The sequence below is a fragment of the Heterocephalus glaber genome, unplaced genomic scaffold (assembly GCF_053883595.1).
Source record: "Heterocephalus glaber isolate CG9 unplaced genomic scaffold, H.glaber_assembly_v1.0 deba00001452, whole genome shotgun sequence".
In the NCBI taxonomy this organism is placed as follows: domain Eukaryota; kingdom Metazoa; phylum Chordata; class Mammalia; order Rodentia; family Bathyergidae; genus Heterocephalus; species Heterocephalus glaber.
Window position 1 is genome coordinate 10,478,706 of NW_028258302.1, and position 24,433 is coordinate 10,503,138.

At 43.0% G+C, this 24,433-nt stretch overlaps 1 protein-coding gene and 1 pseudogene across 2 annotated transcripts; both read left to right on the forward strand.

The window, feature by feature from the left end:
* Positions 1-623: 623 nt before the first annotated feature.
* Positions 624-23,342, forward strand: Rnf19b (ring finger protein 19B). 2 transcript variants are annotated; one of them, XM_004850890.3, is made up of 9 exons: positions 626-1,420; positions 12,318-12,523; positions 14,560-14,701; positions 15,865-16,027; positions 16,484-16,598; positions 17,842-17,982; positions 18,910-19,117; positions 21,646-21,777; positions 22,530-23,342. In XM_004850890.3, exons 1-9 carry the CDS (start codon positions 774-776, stop codon positions 22,987-22,989), a joined length of 2,214 nt encoding a protein of 737 aa, XP_004850947.1. In that variant the 5' UTR covers positions 626-773; the 3' UTR covers positions 22,990-23,342. The 2 variants fall into 2 exon arrangements, with proteins under 2 accessions (XP_087071486.1, XP_004850947.1); XM_087215360.1 differs by lacking the exon at positions 21,646-21,777 and having other exon boundaries at positions 624-1,420.
* LOC101696873 (large ribosomal subunit protein eL38 pseudogene) lies at positions 9,951-10,291 on the forward strand (annotated as a pseudogene).
* Positions 23,343-24,433: the final 1,091 nt, after the last annotated feature.

The following is a 24,433-nucleotide window of genomic DNA, read 5'->3' on the forward strand; positions in this document are numbered from 1 at the left end:
ACTCCCAAGAAGACAGAATGGGAGGTGTAAGAATAAGAATACAGAGAGCACTAAACGCTACATTAAGAAATATGAATTTCAGGGCCGGGGATGTAGCTCAGCGGCACAGCTCCGGCCTGGCAAGCGTCAGGTTCTGAGTTCGATCCCCGCCCCCCCCCCAAAAAAAACCCCTCATTCTGCATACCCCATGTGGTTGGTGACCCTGTCTTACCTAGTAGCGCCATACACTTTGTAGATGTTCAATGAGTATGTTTTCTGTTAACTAATGCTGTTTGCCTAATAAACATCAGCAGAAATGCTGGAAGATGGATCAGTTGGGAATCACCACCATCAGGTCAACCCGGGTCTGTAAGGAACAGAGCTCCACAAAGTCCTTGGGATGATGAGGCTGGGGTGAATCCGCGGTAGAGGACAAGCACAAGAGCTGGGGCAGGTCTAGCTAGCTGGGAGCTTTCACAACATGGCAGAGCCGAAAGCAACAGACCAGCCCGAGGCGGGGCTTTGCCTATGCTCCTGGCCCCGCCTCCGGTCCCACCCAGCGCCACCAGTCCGGGGCTGAACGGGTTGTGAGGTGTCCTAGCCAGGCGCCTGCGCAGTGGGTCGAGCGCGCGGGGTGGAGGCTTTATAACCACTTCGTAGAGGCCGCTGGGTTTGTATCTGCTGGAGGGCGGCTGAAGCGGCAGCGGCCAGGGCGCCGGCTGGGGGCGCTGAGGCGGGAGCTGTGGCGGTGCAAGGCGCCGCTGGCCCCTCTGGCCCCTCGGCCTCTGTGGGCCATGGGCTCCGAGAAGGACTCCGAGTCGCCGCGCTCCACGTCTCTACACGCGGCCGCACCCGACCCCAAGTGCCGCAGCGGCGGCCGGCGCCGGCGCCTTACCTTCCACAGCGTCTTCTCCGCCTCGGCCCGCGGCCGCCGCGCCCGGGCCAAGCCCCAGGCCGAGCCGCCGCCCCCGGCCGCGCCGCCGCCGCCACCACCGCCGCCGCCCGGCCCGGGCCCCTCCGCAGCCCAGGCCGAGCCGCCCGAGGCGCTGCCCGCGGAGCCTGCCGCTGAGGCCGAGGCGGAGGCCGCAGCAGGCTCGGGGCCCCGGCTCGAAGATGAGGCGGCGGCGGAGGGCGGCGGCCCGGGCGCGGAGGAGGTGGAGTGCCCGCTGTGCCTGGTGCGGCTGCCGCCTGAACGGGCCCCGCGCCTCCTCAGCTGCCCGCACCGCTCGTGCCGCGACTGCCTCCGCCACTACCTGCGCCTGGAGATCAGCGAGAGCCGGGTGCCCATCAGCTGCCCCGAGTGCAGCGAGCGACTCAACCCGCACGACATCCGCCTGCTGCTCGCCGACCCGCCGCTCATGCACAAGTACGAGGAGTTCATGTTGCGCCGATACCTGGCCTCGGACCCGGACTGCCGCTGGTGCCCGGCCCCGGACTGCGGGTGAGCGCGGGGGCGTGGCCGCCGGGGGCGCGGGGCTGCGGCCAAGGGTCCCCGGCGAGGGTGTCCAGCAGCGAAAGATGGGAGAGATGACCCTCGAGGAGAACAGCTGTCCCTGCGGTAGGGTGGTGACCAGTAACCAGCCACCCGCAAGCCCAGACTAGTGGGCCGGAGGTACCCAGCACCCCACCCCTGCCAGGGACTTGAGGTGGGAGCTGAGCCGTGGTGTGGAGAGCAGAGCTGTCCATCAAATTAGTAGAGGCAGTATTTTGTCTGGGGAAGGCCCCTCTCTGTGTAGAGGTGGGTGATAGCTCTTAAGGAGAGGGGAGGACATTCATTATTTGGCAAAGGAGGGAGTGAGAATGTCTTTCTGAAGGGGCAGCTCTGGGAGGGGTGTGTCTATTTGGCTAGGGGCACACTTAGCAGCACTGCAGGAGGTGTGTTTTTCCTGAAAGTTGGGATAGAGGAGATGGATGGCACTTAGGAAGAGGACTGCTCACTAGTAGGGATCTGAGGGGCACCTGGGAACTGTGTTCTGTGCCAAGCTATTGGGAGCCACCCAGTGGTTTTTACTCTGCTGCCTTGGACAGGGTGAGGGGTGGTTCAGAGAATCGGTGGAATAGAGATGAAGAATACCCAGAGGGTGATATTGGTAAAAGAGAATGTTTGCCAGAGCCTTCGATCTTGATGACAGTCGTTTTAATGCACTATGTATGCTTGATTTGAAAGGTCAGTGAGTTAAAATATGCTGTATCTGTAGAGTGAAATATCACCAGATTTTCCTAGAGAAATCATTCAGTGGAAATTCAACCATCACCACCCTACCCCCTTTTGAAAAAATCTGTCTTTTATTTTTGATATATCCCATGATTGTGCATGCTGCCAAGAGGAACTCGTCTAAGTGTGACTGCCATCACCTGCTCCATGACCTTGGGCAGAACATTTTATTCTTGTGTGACATATTTTGGGGGCAAAAAGATGCTAGGGACTCCTTGCAGTGCATAAATATAATGCTAGTAAAAAGCTGTGATCCTTTGCTTCCAAGGAGTTAAGGGCTTTAATTGTAGCCTATGTATCACAGCTGTCTTGAGAATTCCATGATGCTACCATTTGTCTTCTTTCTTTTTTTTTTTATTTTTTATTTTATTTTATTTTATTTTGTCTTCTTTCAAAAGAATCCATTTTTTAGTCTACCGGTGTAGTTAACTTTTTTTTAATCTGCCAAACTTGTTTAGAAATGGGTGTGTTATTTAACTTCACTGAGATGGGGTTTCTAAATTACTCTGAAATGTGGTTAGAGGCACCCAGTCTATGGTAAGGTCACTTTCAGTTTCAGTTACTAAGTATTGGAAGAACTCTTGTAAACTGTTGAAAGGATCTGCTTGGTTTATTTATTTATTTTTTTATTTATTTTGGTAGCACAGGAGCTTGAACCTAGGGATTGCTAAGCTATATCCTCAGACATTTTTTCTTTATTTTGAGGTAGGCTCTCCCTAAGTTGCTCAGGGTGTCCTTGAACTTGAGATCCTTCTGCCTCAGCCTCAGGAGTAGCTATCTGGTGGCCTTACTGACACTAGGAGATTAATTTGTATGGTTTCCAAGTTTTACAGGTGCTGTTGATCTATTTTCTGAGCCAGAAAAATACAAAGAGAATGCTGCATGCTTAATTTTGAAATAGTAGATTAACATCTTCTGTTGAGATATGAGCATCCCTTGAACTTTAAGAAATGTGGCATCTCCTGTGAAAGCTCCCCTTTGGTTTTTTAGTTTTGTGAAGTTTTTGCTTACTTCAGTAAGAATGGACAGAAATTAATTTGAAGGCTTAGTAACAACTTTAAACCATTACTAATTTGAAAATTATTAAAGAATTAGGGCATTTCAGGGGCCGGGGATTTAGCTTAGTGACACGGTGCCTGCCTCACAAGCGCAAGGTCCTGAGTTTGATCCCCAGTACCAGAAAAAGAAAAAAAAAAAGAATTAGGCCATTTCTTAATTTAGCCAACTATTAAGTTAGTATCATCCTGATCTTTTAAATTAGTCAAATAATTATAACAATCATATATATATATACAGTTTTCCCCCTGTGTATCTCTATGGATGTAAAAAGGTAAGATTTGGGGAAAGGAAGCAAGCTGGCATCCAAGTACCTGTGTATCCTATGTACATAATTTGATCTTCACAACATTATAAGATTTGCTATAGTGTTAGATGAGGAGTTTAAAGAAATCGAGTAACTTCTTCAGGGTCATGTAAGTATGGGTGATGGAACTGTGCTTGGAACACTGGTCTTAATTCCAGTGAAGGCCAATAATCTTTCCACCCAGTGTTTGTTCCAAAAATACACACAATGTTCCAAAAACATTGTCAACACAGCTCTCATTATTGGGGATGCTCCTGTTTGCCTGTTTCTTTATGTGAAACCTGAGGACAATATTGTGAGAGTCAGCAGTGCTAGAATTCAGTTTCTTTTGATTCCTTTTGTTAATAACTCTTACTTTTTTTTCTTTTTCTTCTTTTTTTTTTTGTTTTTTGTTTTTTTGTTTTTATTTTTGTCTCAGTCTATAGTTCAGGCTGGCCTTGAACTCACTATGTAGTCTAGGCTGGCCTCAAACTCCTGATGATCCTCCTGCCTCAGCCTGCAGAGTGCTGGGACTGCAGGCGTGCACCACCATGGCCAGCCTACTTTATTTTTCATATCTGAAATACACCTAATCCTTCCCTTACTTGAGAGACTTCCTTAATGTTTGCAATGTATTTTGAGAAATTAATTTGAAAATTAATTTGAAGGTGGCTTGATAAACAGTGGGTAACTTTAAAATTATGTCGCTTCCATAATGCATGTCTAAGTTCTCTAGAGATTTGGCCAGTAGTTTTGCCACTTTTTTTGAGAGAGAGTTTTGCTCTGTAATTCCAGCTGGCCATGATCTCACTATGTGGCCCAGGCTGGCCTGAACCCATGGCAACCTTCCTGCCTCAGCCTCCCAAGTGCTAGGATTATAGGTATGCACCTCCAGACCTTGCTCTTGCTATTTTTTTAATGCTAAAGGGTTATGGTTCTTGTTTTTTTGTTGTTTTTTTTTATACCAGGGATTGAACTTGGGACCTTGCGCTTTCGAGGCAGGCGCTGGAACCACTGAGCTAAATCCCCGGCCCCCTGTTTTGTTTTTTTAATTGAACTGTTCTATTTTTCTGGGCCTGGTAAAAATCATGGATAACACAAGAAGAGAAACTCTAAGCACCAGTTACCTCTTGCCATACCAGACCAACAGACAAATTGTTGCCAACGAAATAGACCAAGTCCTCCTTTGTGCGTGTGTGCATGAGTGTGTGTGTGTGTGTGTGTGTGTGTGTACAGTGAGAGGAGCATGTCAGTGATCCTACAGAGGTTTGATTATTAATTTTACTGTAATTACTCATAGTAATAAGAACACCATAAATTAAGAGAATCGTTATTTCTTAAAGTATTTTTAGAACAGAACAAGAGTTTTGAATATTTCTTTTTTTTTTTGGTACTGGGGATTGAACTCGGGTCCTTGTGCCTACGCACCAGGTGGCGAAACCACTGAGCTAAATCCCCGGCCCCAGTTTTGAATATTTCTGTTTTCATATTTGAATAATTTTGTTCATAAATAAGGGAATAAATTATTTTATATACTGAAATAACAAGTATAAGCTTTCAAATGAGATAAAATTAGCTCAAAATAGAAATAACTGACATTTTAATTTCTTTGTAGTATAGTCTTCAGAGTATAATCTTACTGAGATACAATTTCATGGTGATAAATGCTTTTTGTAAAGGAGAAGCCAGTTCAGAGAAGCTTTAACATGAGGCTTAATGTTTTATAGCTAATAAATGGTGCAATTCATCTGTTACCCTTTTGAGTCTCTAGTTAAGAATGTCTTCAAAAACACCCAAATGAGGGGCCAGGGATTTAGCTCAGTGGTTCCGCCGCCTGCCTCTCAAAAGCAAGGACCCAAGTTCGATCCCCAGTACCAAAAAAAAAAAAAAGAAAGAAAAATACCCAAATGATGTAACTCTCATATTTTCCTCTCAGGTACTCTATTGCCAGTATTTAAACCCTTTCAGAATCTCTGGATGAAGGGTAAACAAAATAGGCAACAAAATTTCCTGGCATACAGGAATAGGTCATCTGTACAGATAAATAGGAGATAAGACTGTCTTGACCTAAATTGTGCAGGTCCACCACACTGCCTGTCATCGCTGCCTTTGTCCTCTACAAAGTCCCACCTCCCACTTGACTCCAGGAAATAGTGTCAGCTATTGGCCTTCCCAGGCCATTCCCCAAACAGGAAGCTTCTGTTCATTCTTAGCACATTTATGAGGGAAGAACAAGCTCCATGAGTGAGAAATTTCAGTTGCTGAAGGAATTTTTTTTCTTTTCTGAAGCCTTGCTGGATCCATCCCAACCCTGCCCCCCTTTTCCCTCCCTTAATCTCCTTGCTGTACTAGATATTGAATCCAGGACCTCATGTATGCTAGGCAAACACTCTACCATTGAGCTGCATCTCAAGCCCTGTTTTTTTTGTTTGTTTGTTTGTTTGTTTGCAGTACCAGGGATCGGACTCAGGACCTTGTGCTTGGGAGTCAGATGCATTGCCCCTAAACTACATCCCCTGTTTGTTTATTTAGAATGTTGAGACTGGGTCTCACTAAATGCCAGAGATTCATCTTGAACTGGTGGTCCTTCTGCCTCAGCCTCCCGAGTAGCTGAGATTACAGACATGTGCCAGTGTGCTCAGCTCTGGACCTCTTCTCTTAATTTGGCTCCTTACTTCCTATTCCATAGCTTTTCCCTGCATTGTCCCTGCCTCCACCTCCTCTAGCCCAATATATCTTGCTCATATTTGCCAAAGTACTCATTCTAAAGTGGAATATCTATATCACTCTCCTGAAAGAAACTGTTCACTGACTAACTGGTCTACAAAATGACTACTCAGTGTCTTTAATAATTCATTTATTTGGTCTAGCTTTGTCATTTAATATCTTTATCGTCTCTAAACATCTCTTGCATTTTTCCTACATCAGTATTTCCCAAGGTATGCTATAGTTTGAAAGAAAAATATTTTGTGATCAAATAAGCTTGGAAAATACTAGGTTAAGCAAAATAAAACAAGTGTATTTCTGAGCTGTTTGGTCTTTATTTATTTATTTGTTTATTTTTTGGTACCGGGGATCAAACTTGGGACCTTGCACTTGCGAGGCAGGCAGTGGAACCACTGAGCTAAATCCCCAGCCCTGTTTAGTCTTTAGACATGTTAATATACATTATAAATTTTGCTAAAGTGTAAATCTTCAATATGGTATGTCTTTTCCAAACTTAGATCACTAGAGAATATGTTTTTATTTTTTCTGTGATATCCTAATGCTTACCAATTTGCCTTTTTCTCTATTTGCCATTTTCTAAATTCCTTTAGTAGTTATGACTCTGGCTTGCCTTTGGTTAGTGTCCTTTAACAATGAATTTTATACTCAGAATAGATTAAGAACTTGCATCTCTAGAGTAGAATATCTGTGTTCCTACTATTTTTACAACCCCGTGTGCAAACCCTTTCAATTAGGTCCCAGAAGAATGGAGTGAAATTATTATATTTTGATGAGAAAGGAGTCTGAGCAGCACAGTTCTTGGAGGAGAAACAAAGATGGGGACAGTAGGCAAAAATAAAATAGCCAGATATAGCTCAGCTGGGTCCAATACCCAGTCCCGGATGGAGAGAGGGAGGATGATACCATCCTGTCTGGATTCTGGATTGGTTAGCTTCTAAATGCATATTGTGGGTAGCATGATTAGTCTGGAAAGGTAGACTGGATTATAGTTCATAAACACATCTAAGTCATGAAAATAAAAATAATTTTAGTGTTGAAGGACTTTGGGGGCGGTCCTGGTGAGCAAACCTCACGTGCTAGGCAAGAGCTCTACCACTGGGCTCAGTCTTCTTTTATCTTTTGTTGAAAGATTTTAATTTTTTTGTTGTTACTGTTTTTGTTTTTGTCTTTTGAGACAAGGTCTCACTATGCAGTTCAGGCTAGCCTTGAACTCACTATGTAGCCCAGGCTGGCCTCAAACTTGAAGCAATCCTCCTGCCTCAGCCTCTTGAGTGCTGGGTTTACAGGCATGGGCCACCACACCCAGCAATTTTTTTTTTTTTTGGCACCAGGGATGGGGGATGGAATTCGGGACCTTGTGCTTGCAAGGCAGGCGGTGGAATCACTGAGCTAAATCCCCACCCCAACCCAGCAATTTTGAAAAAATTAATTAATTAAAAACATTTTTTTGGAGACTAGGTCTCAGTATTTAATTCAAGCTGCCAGTGAACTCGCTAGCTCAGGCTGGTCTTGAACTCTTAGAGATCCTTCTGCCTCAGCCTCCTTAGTGCTGGGGTTACAGGTGTATGCCTGGATGGTTGAAGAATTTTAAGCAAGAGTAAGTCAAGGTAGATGACCTGGAATAGAATTTGGATTTGGAGCACAGCACAAGGAACCTACATAGGGAGACTCTTTTAGGTAGTCTGGCCTAGACATGGGTCTGAAATAGGGCTAGAGAAAGGAAGACAAGTCCATGGCTTGTTTGTGACACCCTGACCCATGTCTGCCACCCTTAAACATACTCAGGGTCCATTTGTAAATGGGTAATGTCATTAAGTTACATGACTTGGAGATGAGAAGTACAGACACAGTATAGGAACACATTTTGTTAACTCCCAGGGTCTGTTGGAACATAGTCAAATTTATACTGATAGAAGAGTCTTTCCCCTAGGGGTAAGGTTAAGGTAAAGCTATGGTCTAGTCTGTCACATTATGATGTTTCTAAAGATTTAAGATATTTTTTAAATGAATAAAAGTGGTACAAACTTACGGGGAGGAAAAGATGTGTCTGTATTAGTATTTAATTTCCTGCGCTCTCCTTTTAGCTTCTAAATAGCAAACATGGTAAAGCTAAAAGAGCAGAGTAGGAACAAGCTCTAGTGTAGGGCACAGGAGAGAAGGAACAAGATGGTCAGGGCAGATTTGGTCTCAAGAATAAGGTTTTTTTTTAGCCACTAGAGAAGATGTCTCTGTTCAGAAATTAGGATTGTAAGCCAGGTATGGTGGTGCACACCTGTAATCTCAGCACTTGCGAGGAACAGAAGAGGATCACACTAATCCCAGGGCAGCCTGGGCTAAATAGTGGGTTCAAGGCCAGCCTGAACTACATAGCGAGACCCTGTCTCAGAAAACAGAAACAAACAAATTAGAGGTTTACCTCTAAAACGGATTTATATGGCATTTTAGAATTAGTGGTACCATGGTTCCAGGAGCTACAATGGGTATCAAAAATGACAGGTACCATACAATTTGTTTTGGCTGGAAAGGGTATTGAGTCACGAGGCAATTGACACCCAACATTTTCTAGCTCGAGCACCAGGTATCAAACAACTAGTACTAAGACAAAATTTTCACATCAAAATGCGTCAAGTGCCAAATTGGAAAAGTTCAAAAACAGTCAAGTACCAAGGTATGACTGTATAGTACTTGGCATGTAGTAAGGAAACATATGGATAAGTTGAAGATTGTTATTGAAAGCCTAGAAGGAGAGCTGTAATACCCTAGGGAAAGTCAAAGAACCACAACAAGAGGACTTCTGTATTAGCATCCAACACAGATATTTTGGATAGGAGTCCAGTGAGACTGTGGAAATGAGCACATATAAACAGATAATTACAACATAATGTGGTAAGTATTACAGGTGTGCACTGGCACGGAGTAGGCAATCATTTACCTAGAGAAGTTAAATAGATTTTATAGAGAAGATGACATTTAAACTGATTCTTAAATGGGTAAGTAGTTACCAGGGCCAAGAAGCAGGGAAAAGACATTTGTAGGCTGAAAGAATGGAGTATGGAAATATCAGGATGTGTAGGACAGAGCATGCCATGTTATTACTGTGCCTTTTAGGGAAAGTTTACAGATACAGTTTTAGAATGTGATTACACGTCTGTAATCCCAGCACTTGGGAGGCTGTGGCAGGAGGATTGTCATGAGTTCGAGACCAGCCTGGGCTACATACTGAGTTCAAGACCAATCTGAACTATAGAGCAAGACCCTGTCTCAAAAAATAAACAAACAAATAACGCTTGAAGGTGGCTAAGCAGCTATACTTCCATATGGGGGATAGAAGCCGAGATCTGGAGATTTTAACTAGCTCAGTGTCATGCAGTATGAGTCAGAACCTAGACTTGGTGCCCAAAACAGGAATGCCAAGTCTTTTTATCTTTTTTTTTTTTTTTCGGTACCAGGGATCGAACTTGGTTCCTTGTGCTTGCACAGCAGGCAGCGAAACCACTGAGCTAAATCCCCGGCCCAAGGAATGCCAAGTCTTATGCCCCAAGAAATTCTGTGTCATAGTAATAGATTGCTATGCATTCATGAGTATTGGAGTTATTTTACTTCCTTGGAATAAAATCACACACCCAAAATTGACTTATTGGTGTTTGCTGTGCCAGTCCATGCCCTCTCCCCACATACCTTATCACCATGCCTTGAAAAATTGAAGAAAACAAGGATTCCCTGCGCATAGCAGGTAAAAGGGTGCTAATTCTCTCAAGATAAAGAAAAATAAGGATAATATGAAGTTTAAAGTTTGCTGCAGCAATACCTCTATACCTTGGTCATCACCAAAAAAGGCAGAGAAATTGAAGCAGTCCCTGCCTCCAAGTTTAGCAGTGAAGGAACTGAAATGAACCAGACATAGTGATATGAACTGTATTTTTTTTAAAAAGAATCTTGGGGCTGGGATAAGCTCATTGGCAGAGTATATGTCTAGTGTACACTAGGCCATGGATTCAATCCCTAGCACTAAAAAATCCTCAGCAAGAATCTTAAAATTTACCTTCACCATGTGATGTCGAAATGAATCCTGAAGTGTTCAAGGCTTCTTGACCAGTAGTCTATTTAATTTGTACACTCAAAAGTTGTCTTGAGGGCCGGGGATTTAGCTCAGTGGTTCCGTGCCTGCCTTGCAAACGTAAGGACCCAAGTTCCAACCCCGGTAAAAAAAAAAAAGTTGTGTTATTACTTTTCCTACCTACCTTTCCCATTTAACACAAAATAGTAAGCAGTCACTTTGTTCAGGCGACACATTGTTTATCTTTAGTAGCTATTTTGCAGCTAGGTGGGGTAAATTTGCTCAGAACTCCTACAGGATATGAATCATTTACATTCACAGATTGACCTATTCTCACTTTGTTCTTTCTGAGAGGAGTTTTAATACAGCTTGTATTACATGACATAGGAAATATGTCATTTATATTTTCAGCATCATTCTCAATTTTCAGAATCGATGATAAACCTGAGGACTTGAGTTGCTGTGATGAATATCTAGTATAAACTATAGAATAAATCCAAGAAAGCCTTATCAGCCACTTACGTAAATTGAGGTTTTTGGATTTGAGGAATGAACATGGAATAGGGGACAGCAAAGCACAGATGGCAGCAGCTAAGCCTCCAGTTGTTGATCTTTTTTAAAACTGTGGTGAAACTTTCACAACTTTCAACTTGTTTCTCTAAATTACTTTCCTAAAATATTTTGTTTTAAACAAGTGGCATTTAGTTGGCATTTAGAATTAATCAGGAAGGCCAGGGATGGTGGCCCATCGGTATAATCCCAGCACTCAGGAGGCTGAGTCAGGAGGAACGCTGTGAGTTCGAGGCCAGGCTAAATATAAAGTGAGACCATGCCACCCCCCTGAAAAATAATTAATCAGGAAGATTAATAGTAGTAAATAAATTGCTTATGGGAGACTTAGTCTTTAAAAATGAACGTGAATTAAAAGTAATGGTGGATGCTAGTCCTGAGAAATTTTGAATTCCATATCTCTATAACAAAAATATATAAAAGAAAAAGGAAGATGTGGCCTTCTGCTATATTAATAAGAGGTGGGGGGCCGGGGATTTAGCTCAGTGGTTTGGCTGCCTGCTGTGCAAGCTCAAGGACCCGAGTTCAATCCCCGGTACCAAAAAAATAAATAAATAAGAGGTGAGTAGTATTTTTGAATTTTGAACATTGTCAAGAAGTATAGAATTGAAATGAAAAAAGAGAAGAAGCATGGAAAGATAAAATGAGTGTTCAGCAGAAGCTGACCACAGCTTATCTAGGGCTGTTGTCTCTCAAGGTGTGGTCAGATCATCTCCACTGCAGAACTTAACATGAAAAAGTATATTTGCTTTAGTATTTGCTATATCTTTGAATCTTACAAGTGTTCTGTTCTTTCATGTAAACAAATTCTGATATCTGTAAATAATGCAAACCATGGAAAGGAAATAGTTTTATACTTGTTATTTATGAAACTAGCTGTGACAAACCAGTCCTAAGGCAGCTTAAATTGATTGAATCAATGCTAGGAATTCAAGTTAAATATGGTATTTACCCCTACTTTTTTCAAGATACAAACTGTGTTTTGAGAATATCAAAAAGAAATTTTAGGGCCAGGGATTTAGCTCAGTGGTTCCGCCGCCTGCCTCGAAAGCACAAGGTCCCGAGTTCAATCCCCGATACCAAAAAATAAAATAAAGTAAACTTAAAAAAAAAAAAGAAATGTACTTTGTCACACAAAATTGGTCAGACTTACTGTGTATATTGTATATGTATGTTCCTTGCATTGGATATAGTGGCAGGATGGTGCCAAACAGCGTTCACCCTGATGAATAATATCCGTCTTGGTTAGATCATTCTTGGCTTGGCTTGAGCGTCTTTTTTGTTTTGTTTTGTTTTTGTTGTTGCTGTTTTGTACTGGGGATCGAACTTGGGACCTTGAGCTTTCGAGGCAGGCAGAACCACCGAGCTAAATCCCCAGCTAGATCATTCTTATCTTACTGGTGGTGTCTTTTTGTTTCCTTATTCAGTTATGCTGTAATTGCCTATGGCTGTGCCAGCTGCCCAAAGCTAACCTGTGAGAGGGAAGGCTGCCAGACTGAGTTCTGCTACCACTGCAAGCAGATATGGCATCCAAATCAGACCTGCGATATGGCCCGTCAGCAGAGGGCACAGACACTGCGAGTTCGGACCAAACACACTTCAGGTCTCAGTTATGGGCAAGAATCTGGACCAGGTATAAGTTGGCATTATCTCATTGTCTCTCTATTTGGTATAATGTGAACCCAAGTTGGAAGAGATTGTATTGTTGTATGACCTCAGTATTCTTGCAATCAGAGAACAGAAAATATCATTTGGTTCTACTTTTTTTTAATGCAGTGCTGGGGGACTGAGCCCATATACTCTACCTCTGAGCTACATTGCCAGTTGTTGTTTTCTTTTTTGTTTTGTTGTTGAGATGGAATGTTGTCCAGGATGTCCTTGAACTCCTGGGTTCAAGCAGTCCTCCTGCCTCAACCTCCTGGGTAGCTGGACCACAGGTATACCATTTTTTGGAGGGTGGGGGGTTGAGACAGGGTCTCACTATGTAGTTCAGGCTGGTCTTGAACTCAGTATGTAGCACAGGCTGGCCTTGAACTTGTGGTGATCTTCCTACCTTGGCCTCCCAAGTGCTGTGATTACAGGTATGCTCCATCATGTCCAGCTCGTACTTTATTAATATATTTAATATATAGCCTCCCTCTCTGACCATTATAGGTTATCCCAGCCACATAAAATTGAAATAAAACAGTGCCGGGGATTTAGCTCAGTGGTTCTGGCGCCTGCCTCAGAAGCACAAGGTCCCGAGTTCCATCCCTGGTACCAAAAAAAAAAAAAAAAAGAAAGAAAGGAAATAAAACAAAATTAGATTCTCAGATTTCTTCCTTTTTAGGAATAGATCTCAGATTGGAGAACAATTAGGTCCTTTTGTGAGGGTCATTTTCAGTACTTTCATTGTGAACAGAAAGATACTTAGATAGTATTAAGCCTGTACTGCTTGCCTTCTACCTTAAAGTGTATCAGTGCTTTTGGACATAGGGTATAGATTTTAGAAAAGCAAATACCGGTAGAGATTAATGATTAACCTTAAAAAGAGGCTGTCATACATTCAATTCCAGCCTTCACAGTTAGAGTAAACCTATTTTAAAATGTCAGTGGATTTATTGTCTTTTATGATGTCCCTTAATTTCACTGATGTCATTTGGGAGAGGCTAGTAAGAAAGATTTTGCCATTCATTTTTCCTGGCACAGCATAATTTCCTAAATTATCATTTTAATAAGATAGTTTCTAGCTTGCTGTGAAGATTACCAGGTACATGCTACATAGCATACCCAGTAGTTTTAACATTTTGAATTATCATGAGAAGAAGCAGTGGTGCACAACTATAATCCCAGCACTTTGAGAGGCTGAGACAGGAATATCACAAGTTCAAGTCCCACCTAGGCAACTTAGTGAGACCCTTGTGTCAAATTTAAAAGGGCCAGGGATGTAGCTCAGTGCAAAGGCCATGGGTTCAATCCCCATTATGTAAAGAGGGTATGGGGTAGGGGAGTGTGATGGGAAGACTGTGGTTTGTGTTAACAGCAAGTCACAATAATATTTGTTGAACCTGAAAGTTAGTGTACTGAACTAACAGTTGTCAAAACTGAAAGCCAAGCCAGGTGTGGTGGTGCACACCCATAATCTCAAGTTACTCAAGAGGCTGAGGCAGAAGGACCACAAAGTCTAGGCCAGCATGGGCAACTTAGCAAGAGGAGACTCTTGTCTCAAGATAAAAGTAAAAAGGGATGGGAATGTAGCTCATTTGTACAGCATCCCTTGGTTTAACCCCCAGTCTCACAACAACAAAAAAAGCTTGAAGGAATCCCAGGCTGCAGACCGCTCTTGCCATAGGACTCTACTTTTAAATCTGCAAGCCTATTGGCTGATGAAAATTCTATTTTTCTTAGAACCATTTTTTTCTTTCTAGGGAAGTCTGTTGTTCAAAGTGTGAGTGAAGTGGTACATTAGATGTCAGTTACTGGATAGGCAGCTCAGTATGAAACAGGATCTGTTCTATGAAAATCCCTGAGCTCCGGACGTAGCCAGTCTTCCAGGACAGTGTGTTACATACTTTGGAATCTTCAGTCAAGAGTTCTTGACTGCTTCCTCATTTCCTGTATGTGCTCTTAGGAATAACTAGGTGTAACTGGGGGTGTTTTTCTACCCATTCTTCCTTCCCCTCTTAACAGATGACATCAAGCCATGCCCCCGGTGCAGTGCTTATATTATCAAGATGAATGATGGAAGCTGTAATCACATGACATGTGCAGTGTGTGGCTGTGAATTCTGCTGGCTTTGTATGAAAGAGATTTCAGACTTGCATTACCTCAGGTGAGATATGAGATGTGTCCTTTGTTTTTGTGGTATTCTCTTACCCATCTTGGAAAACAGATGTCAAAAAGACAGGTCACTCATTACAGAATAGGAAGCTATAAGAAATTCCTTTTAGGCCCAGGGATTTAGCTCAGTGGTTTCGCCACCTGCAGCGCAAGCACAAGGATCCAAGTTCAATCCCCGGTACCAAAAAAAAAAAAGAAATTCCTTTTACACATCCCTCTGTTCATGTTTTTCTCCAGCTTAGCAACCTCCAGGGATTGTTTCTATTACCTTCTAGATCATGTCTCATTCACCCCTAGCATGGCTTTGAAGGCTTTCCACAGTCTGGCTCTAATCTCCTTTTCTAGTCATGTTCTATTTCGTATATTCTAGGTTTGCTGTTTCCTGGGTCTCTTTTTGTTATCGTGCCTCTATTTCATCCATCATTCTCATTTTCTGCCTCATTCTTTTTTTTTTTTTTTGGACTGGGGATCCAACTCGAGACCTTGCGCTTGTGAGGCAGGTGCTGGAACCACTGAGCTAAATCCCCGGCCCCTTCTGCGTCATTCTTGACTGGCATTCCTTTAATTGCTTTCATTATAAATGTCATCACTACTTTGTGTGTATATCTAATCCTAAACTATGACTGCATAGTCGGAGTGTTCACTGGATGCAGGGCACAGTGCATTTAAATGAGATGTCAAATGCACAGGCTATGCAGAATCCCAAGTTTCAGGCAAGAAGCTGGGTCAGTATACCAGGTCAAGGAAGATAGAGTTCAGCTGAGAAGAAGGAAAAGGAGTTTCAATTTTGGAGACCTGTCTTTACAAAAAGAAGTAAAGAGCTGCCGGGCATGGTGGTGCACACCTGTAATCCCAGCACTTGGGAGGCTGAGGCAGGAGCATTGCCTTGAGTTTGAGGCCAGCCTGGGCTACATAGTGAGTTCAAGGCCAGCTTGAATTACACAGCAAGAACCTGTCTTTTAAAAAAATAAAGAGCCAAGAGCTCTAATAGTCTAGCCTTATCCTTTGCCCTCTTGTGTAATACATTTGTTTCCTGTAACCTCTTGTAACTTAATCACCCCTATTGAAAAGAAAGCTGTTTCTGTTATCAAGCCCTCTGGTGGCAATAGCTGTGTTTATAAAATGAATGTTAACTTCAGCATATTTCCTCTGTAGTCCCTCTGGCTGTACTTTCTGGGGCAAGAAGCCATGGAGCCGGAAGAAGAAAATTCTTTGGCAGCTGGGCACACTGATTGGTGCTCCTGTAGGAATTTCTCTCATTGCTGGTATTGCCATTCCTGCCATGGTCATTGGCATTCCTGTTTACGTTGGTAGGAAGGTAAGATGTGCTGAGTTCAGTGCCTGTTCCACCATCAAGTTTGTTAGCAAAGGTTTGAGGAAAATGAAAAGAAGCTTGTATTTATTTCAGAGCTCTCTGAAAACCAGCTGGTTCTTAGCTAAAAATAACTTTAATTTATTAAGTAGATTTTTTTTTTTAAACCCCATGAGGTTTGAAAGTTCTTATTAACATCCTGGGCCAGACTTGTCTCATTGACTGAAAAGTGAAATGCTTACTTCATTCCTCTGAATTATTTTGCCTCTTTGGATTAACTGCTTCTGTGTAGTTTGTATATTCCTGGTCTGAGTTAGGTTAAAGTAGAGAAAGACAACTCTTCAGGGTGGAGGGTATGTTTTAAGATAGGTAATTTATAAATGAGCATTCAGTTGTCCTTTATTCCTGGCAAAACACTGAAGTCCTAACCTGCTGACCTGGATTTTTTTTTTTTATTCTTAGATTCATAGCAGGTATGAGGGGAGAAAAACCTCCAAACACAAGAGGAATTTGGCCATCACAGGAGGAGTGACTTTGTCGGTCATTGCATCCCCGGTGATTGCTGCTGTTAGTGTTGGTAAGTGAGGCAGGTCTATGACTCCTCTCTTAGCTTCCTGACCATACCAGTTTACCCAGCTGGCCAGGGTTTCATCCTGGAGACACTGCACTTTATTCCAGACTCACCTTGGTAGTTAACTCTACTTGACACTGTTGTTCTGATTATTTGTGGCTACAGTAAATTATTGTCTGGAGCTTAGTGCCTAGAACTCCATCTGACACACAGAAAAAGTCAAATTAAAAAAAATTACCGGCCCACGGATTTAGCTCAGTGGTGCCATGCCTGCTCTGCCTCGAAAGCACAAGGTCCTGAGTTCGATCCCCAGTACCAGGGAAAAACAAAATTACCTTCAGCCCAAGTTTTTCATCCCTCTGCTTCATCTCCTTGCTGTGGGACTCACAAAATCAAAGACACACAATATTTTGGGAGGCATGAGGGTTTGTCCTAGAAAAATAATATATAGCTAACATTTTATGTGTTTCTTCATGTGGCAGGAATGATTCTAAGTGTTTTGCATATATTAATTTATTTAATCCTCACAGTCCTCTCTCAAAAGCAGCATGGTGGTAAACAGAAGGGTGCAGTAACTTTCCCCAGGTCATTTTACTGGAACATGAATCAAGACACTCTAACTTTAGATTCTGTGCTCATAACAACTAAGCCATTCTATCTCACATAGTGTAATTTTGTTTGTTTATTTGTTTTGTTTTGTTTTTTTGAGACAAGGCCTCACTATGTAGTTCAGGCTGGCCTTGAACTCACTATGTAGCACAGGCTGGCCTCCACTCGTGGCAATCCTCCTGCCTCAGCCTCCTGAGTGCTAGGATTACAGGCAAGTGCCACCATACACAGCCATAATGTAATTTTGGAATTAACAGTCTGGAGGGATCCTAAACCCCAGTAGTCACTTATTAAATGTTGGATTCTTTATTGGTTCTTATGTTAGCACTTTAGTGAATAGAAGAGAGGAAGTGAAAACAACACATACTTACTATGCTGGGCACTGTACACATTCTCATCAGCTCTGGGAGAGTAGGTCCATGGTCAACTAGCCAGTATATTGGAGCCAAAATTCTCATCCAAACCTTTCTGATTACAAGTCTAGTGGTCATTCTGTTACATCAGGCAGCCTTTTTGGAATAGCCCACTCTATCTTTCTTGGCTCTTTATAAAAGTGGTTTGTCTCTGACCAACCTCAGAAGGAGGATTTAGGGCAGTTGCAACCTGATGACCTGCTGACATGCTTCCATTCTTCCCCTAGGAATTGGTGTCCCCATTATGTTGGCATATGTCTATGGGGTTGTGCCCATTTCTCTCTGTCGGGGAGGTGGCTGTGGAGTTAGCACAGCCAATGGAAAGGGAGTGAAAATTGAGTTTGATGAAGATGATGGTCCAATCACAGGTAAAAGGATTTTTATTTCCATTTGAATTAAAGGGACATAATATAAAAATCAATAAAATTCAGCACATTTTGCAGAAAGGTTGTCATTGAATTATTTTAGATAATGAGTTTTGTAGGGGGTAAAGTATTTTTAGCTTTTCATTTCTTTGTTCCAGAATTATTAGGTTAATTCCTCTGGTACTTGTCTCTGTGTGGCAGATACAAACTAGTAGGATTCGAAGTAACTCCAAGTGTGCTGGTGGCAGTAGTGATTATAATAAACCCTCATATCTGCACAGTACTTTATAATTTTCAGAGGACTTTACACAGTTATTATCTCACTTTTTACAACAGCTTTCTGAAGAGAGAGGGCAAGGGCTATTATTATCCCCATTTAAATGGGAACTTCTTTAAGCTTTTATTTTAGTAGCTATTAAGAGCTTCTGCGGAGCAGGGACTAGAACAAGTCTTGACTTGAATGTTGTTTCCACTTTACCATTTTAACCTGGACACAGAGACCCCCAAAAGGGACACAGAGACCCCCAAAAGTTTTTCAGGCATCCTACTAGAACCCGCATATCACCTAAACATATTTTGAAATCTTCGATTTGATTAAAAGCAGCTACATTGTAGTAGAAACAGTATTGGACTTGGAATCAGAATTTTAGCTTGGTATGACTATGACTTTGGTCAAGTCATTTAGTTTTAAATTCTAATTTCTTCAGCTAAAATTGAGGCTTTTAGTGCCTAATTATTGGGAGGATTAAATACAAATGTGTCAAAACACCCAGTGTTTGGTCTTTGCATATAGTAGCTGTTCACTGAGTGAATACCCTAGTACTTTTCACATGAAAATCCTGTACTCTGAAGAGTCATTGCACAAAAATGGCTACCAGACGTTTTTGATGCTGTGCTGTCTTGAATTGAGATGTTTGGTTCCACCCACAGTGGCAGATGCCTGGCGAGCCCTCAAGAATCCCAGCATTGGGGAAAGCAGCATCGAAGGCCTGACTAGTGTGCTAAGCACCAGTGGAAGCCCTACAGATGGACTCAGTGTTATGCAAGGCCCTTACAGTGAAACAGCCAGCTTTGCAGCCCTCTCAGGGGGCACGCTGAGTGGTGGCGTTCTCTCCAGTGGCAAGGGAAAATATAGCAGGTAAGATAAAAGCTAATTTCCAACAGAAACAGTTGGAATTATAAGTGATACTGAGCCCTTTCTCTACCTATATTCCCTATATCATCTCTCTTTGATTTAATGGTCAATAGTGTTTTCTTCTTCCTTGAGCAAAGTTTAGAGTTCTTTCCACTGTGCCATAGCTACTCCATATAAAGAATCTTGAGTTTAGATCCTCCCTCTGCTACCTTAGGCTGCCTGCTCCAAAAAGGGGAGGAGACAGGCATTTGTATAGAACTCCTGAGGCTGTTTCTCCGCTGGGCCAGTCATTGGCTCCTAGTGAATAGCATTTATGTTGTATCTTATTGCACTAGTGCTATGATCCTTATAACCCTGCTATTTCCATTGGATAGATAAAGATGATCAACTCTATGAATTTGTGTTCAGAATATGTAAAGCTTTATGACTAAAATGATTATGACTTGCCTGGTCATTTTATCATTTAGACAAATCAGAATATATTTCAGAAGGGCTTAATAGATGTTAAATGAGAAGCAGTTAGTTGATCCACTGAAAAGAGCAGCCTGGGGAGGAGCACAGGTGGAGCAAAGCAGGGTAGAGAGGTTGGGGAGATGCTTGGCTTCAGGCCATCTGAAGGCCTTCAGCTAGGAAAAGGATTAGATTTCTGTGACTTATGCCAAGAAGGTTAGAGTGACTAGACAGAGGGAATTTTGGTACAGTACAGAGAATATAGGAAGTGTTTAAAGTGAGACCAGATGGCCATTTTGGCTATTTAAATGATTTAAGCAACAGGTGGCAGATGGACTGGATCTTACATCTCTGTGCCTGTCAGTAATCTGGGAGCCTCTTAAAAATAGATTTTAGGGCTCATTCCCAGTATTAGTAACTCAGAGTCTCCTGGCGCAGGACCTAGGGGTGGTCTGCAATTAGAAAAGCTCCCCTGGTGAGTCTGTCATAGGCATCATATGACCCAGTAACTGGGAACCACCTAAGTAGGTGGTGCCTTTGAGAAGGGTTTTGCCAGCTGAGTGAATCTGTGCAGAACTACAGCTATGGCTCTGGTTCCTGACCAGGCACACTGTCTCTTGCATGCCCCTCATTTTTCCGCCCTTAGCACACCTCAGCACACTCTTTTGTTGTTGTCATTGTTTTGTTTATTTTGACTTTGGGTTTTTTGTTTGTTTTTTTGGGAGTGTTATTATGTAGTTTAAACTGGCCTTGAACTCACTATGTAATCTATGCTGGCCTCAGACTCTCAGTAATCCTCCTGTCTCAGCCTCCTGAGTGCTGAGATTACAGACACGCACAACCATGCCCAGCTTCCTCAGCACATTCTTGAAGGGCACTTGAAGCAGAGCGGGAGAGCAAAGGCACAGGTGGCTGGATGGAGCCTGCTGGACTGTGTCCCGTGACTCAGGTGTCTGTTGTGAGGGGATCCCACCCCCATATGCTGGAGAATTCACTGCTGTGCTCTCTGAAAGCCAGCTCCTCTTAAAAGAGCAGACAGACATAATTGGAGAGTGACTTGCTGAAACTGCAGCTTAGCCAATCCAGCTGTTCCAGTTCTGTGAAAGCCTTTCTTTTATAGGAAGTGAATGAGTCAGATGGGCTTGACTATGAAACCCATTATGAGGAAATATTTAAGTGTGCAACAAAATGGTGTTAGAGCCAAGAAAGGAAATGGTTATGAGTCTCAGCTCTGAGACACCACTGGGAAAGTGCTGCTCTACCAGAAGGGAGGAGGTTGTCTGTGATGATGAGTCCTTCAGTCCTTTAGCCCGGAGGTAATTTGATTGCTAAGTGTTTGAATTCCTATTATGTACAAGGCCTGGAGGGTAAAAGTGTGAATGAGGTGTAGTCTCTTGTTTTTGTAGAGCTCACAGAGGACTGGGAGAGAGGTATACAAATTGATGAGTAGGAAGATGGCTGTGGGAGCACTTAGTTGGTAGTGACTGATTTGTTGGGCCAAGGGAAAATGGTACCTCTTGTTAAGGGCTGAATGTAAGTTTTTCAGGAAAAGAGAGGAAAACAAACTTCAGAGACGGCTTCTAGGGACTAGCGTGTACAGAGCCATGGAAGTATAAAGTATAAATTCAGAATGATTATGATCTGGAGCCTACAATGAGAGGTGGAACTGGAAAGAGAGCTTCCTGGCAGACCAGGAAGACCCTAACTACCTGTTGGCAGGAGGCAGCCAAGAGAGAACTGTTAAGAGTGATGAGTCTTTGTCCACACTGGCACTGGTCTGGAGGCTGTTTGACTTGGACTGAGGGGCGATTGGAAAGATAGCCTCATGGTAATTATCCAGGCAGGAGATGTTAGGGGCCTGAAGTGAAGCAGTAGTAGTGGGGATAGAAAGGAGGGGACGATTTCAGTAGATATTTGAGAGAGAAAATGTGTGGGCATGTGTTTGAGCTGTTTGACAGTCGGAGATGATCAGACAGATCATCATAATTTGCAAGAGAATAATGGAAGAGACATGTGCCAAGAAGCAGACTTTCTCAGAATGCCAGGTCTCATATTAACTTGAACGTCCCCTCTTTACACAGGTTAGAAGTCCAAGCCGATGTCCAAAAGGAAATATTCCCCAAAGACACAGCCAGTCTTGGTGCAATTAGTGACAACGCAAGCACAAGAGCTATGGCCGGTTCCATAATCAGTTCCTACAACCCACAGGACAGGTATGTGACAGCCAGCTGCCAGGACAGGGTGCACTGGAACATGTCTGGTGGGCACTAGGTCTCCCAAAGCTCACTGCCTCCTGTCAGGGCTTTGTGGCCCCTCTAGTGAGATATGTTGTTTGCCCTGTGAATTCACTGAGCAAGCTCTTGGTCCTGGAGCATTTGGCATCTCTTGGTTCTTGCTCGCATTTGATATTTAGAAATTCCTTCCTTTCTTCCCTCCCTTCTCTCCATTCTCCACCTCCACCACCACAAGCCTGATCTTTCTTAGTTATTATAAGTGTGTCATTACTCACATGGACTTTAAAGGGCTAGATTGGTGTTCATTGGTGTCTGTGAGTCTAGAGTTTCTGCTCTCCCCTTACTTGATATGGTTCCGATAGCCTTTTTTTCTTTCATTTTGAGTAGTGTATCTGGCATGGTGGGATTGCAGTACTGCTTAACTGCAGGGATTCTGGCTTCTCATTGTGGCATAGTAATAGAAAGCTACAGGTCTTTCACTTTCCTATCTTGAGTAACATAGTATCTTAGGTTCTGACCCTCAGTTGACTTTTGGACACTCTTTTTAGATGTTTAAGGAGAGTTGCTGAGGGTGTGTGCACAGCACACACAGCACAACATGAGCTCTAGTCCATCTAGTCCACTGTTTGCCCATATTTTTAAACTTCCTAATTCTGAATCCACCAACTGCTTTTACCAACATAACATGACCCATGCATATGACTCAGCATAGTGGATTTTTGTCTCCACAGAGAATGCAACAACATGGAAATCCAAGTGGACATTGAAGCCAAACCAAGCCACTATCAGCTGGTGAGTGGAAGCAGTACAGAGGACTCACTCCATGTCCATGCTCAGATGGCAGAAAATGAAGAAGAAAGTAGTGGCGGAGGTGATGGTGGCAGTGAAGAGGATCCCCCCTGCAAACACCAAAGCTGTGAACCGAAAGACTGCCCACCAAGCAAAGCTTGGGACATCAGCCTGGCCCAGCCTGAGAGCATCCGCAGTGACCTAGAGAGCTCTGATACACAGTCAGACGATGTGCCAGACATCACCTCAGATGAGTGCGGCTCCCCCCACTCCCACACTGCAGTCTGCCCTTCCACCCCCAGAACCCAAGGTACACCGAGCCCAAGTGCCCACAAGAACCTCTCTGCCCTAGCCGAGGGACAGACTGTCTTGAAGTCAGAAGGTGCAGAAGCCAGAGTATGAGGTGGGATGGATGGTCCTGTTGTGAGAAGCACACTTGTAACTGCATCTTTTGGAATCCTTTTTTTTGGGGTGGGGGTGGGGGTGATGTGTTTTATGTGTTTTATCTTTGAAGATTCTCTGGTCAGGTTTTCCCCAGGGAAATTCTGAGAAATTTATAATTTCTTACCAGATAAAACATAAAAAATTTTACCCTTAGTCCCCCCCACACACCTTTTTTAGTTTTAATTTATTGGTTAAACTGATACTGGCATCTGTGAGGTGTGTCAAAGAGTGTACATATGTATGTGTGTATATTGTATGTATGCTAACATTACTGAAGGACACATTTTAATAAAGATATCTGTCGTAATTCAGCTCATCTCATTTTCCTTGGCTTGGATAGTCCAACAGAGCCGAGTGTTTGAAGCAGAACACTACATTTTTGACAGTCTTTAGACCTGAGTTTTTCTAGCCCCAAGGAAGAAGGATTGTATTCGGGTATAACTGCAGTGATGTAAATTATAAACCAGTGAATCTCCTAACATGATAGGAAGCAAAGCTAGGCTTCATTTGGACTGTGTAGTCAGACTGAGGAATTATTAGCTGAGTCAGTTGGTTTGGGAAGCAGTAGATTGAAAGGAACTTCATTTGCCCTCTGGAAGTAATTATGCTGTTTCCCTGTAAGAGCTTTCCTTACTCTGTTCTGCATTGTGATTGCTCTTAGTCCTATGGTGCAGAGGAGAAAGGCCTGGCAGTCCCAGTATCGCTGAGGAGTTGCCTCAGTGAACATTGTACAGTTACAGGTTAGGGATGAGAATAGTCTCACTGAAGGGAGGGACGCACTGATTCTGCATGATCACCCAGCAGTGACATAAGTCTAACTGTGCTGTAAAGTACATGCCCCTTGCTCCAAAAAGCTCCATTTTGCCAGCCTAATTTAAGAAAGAGGGAATAAGAAATCTAAGATTTATAATGAAAGGAAAAAGGATACCTGCCATCAAAAGCTCTGAATATATTTAATTTTATCTGACCTTACAGGTAAGAATTGAGCTAAATTAGTACTACTTGGGATTTTGGCACTGCCTAGAAGGTATTTCCTTAGAAATGAAAGTTCATATACAGAATAGCAGGAAAATTCAACAAAAAGTTCATGAGACCGGATGCAAGATTGCAAGTCTGTCTGTAACTTACTTTGTGATGGCGTGAATCATTTATTCTTTCATGTCCCAAATTTCCCCAACTCTTAAACCACATTAAGGAGCGTCTAGTGCCAGACTACCACCTTAACCCCAGGCCCAGAGGAAGAATTGAAAACATCTTTCCCTAAGGACCAGATGGCTTTCTGTTTCCTTTCACAGATGCACCTGCTCTTTGTCTTCCTGGCCTGTTTTGCTTCAGTGAGGATGAGGAGTCTGCACAACATCTCTTGGGTACTGCAGTCCAACTTAGCACATTTCCTTGGCCC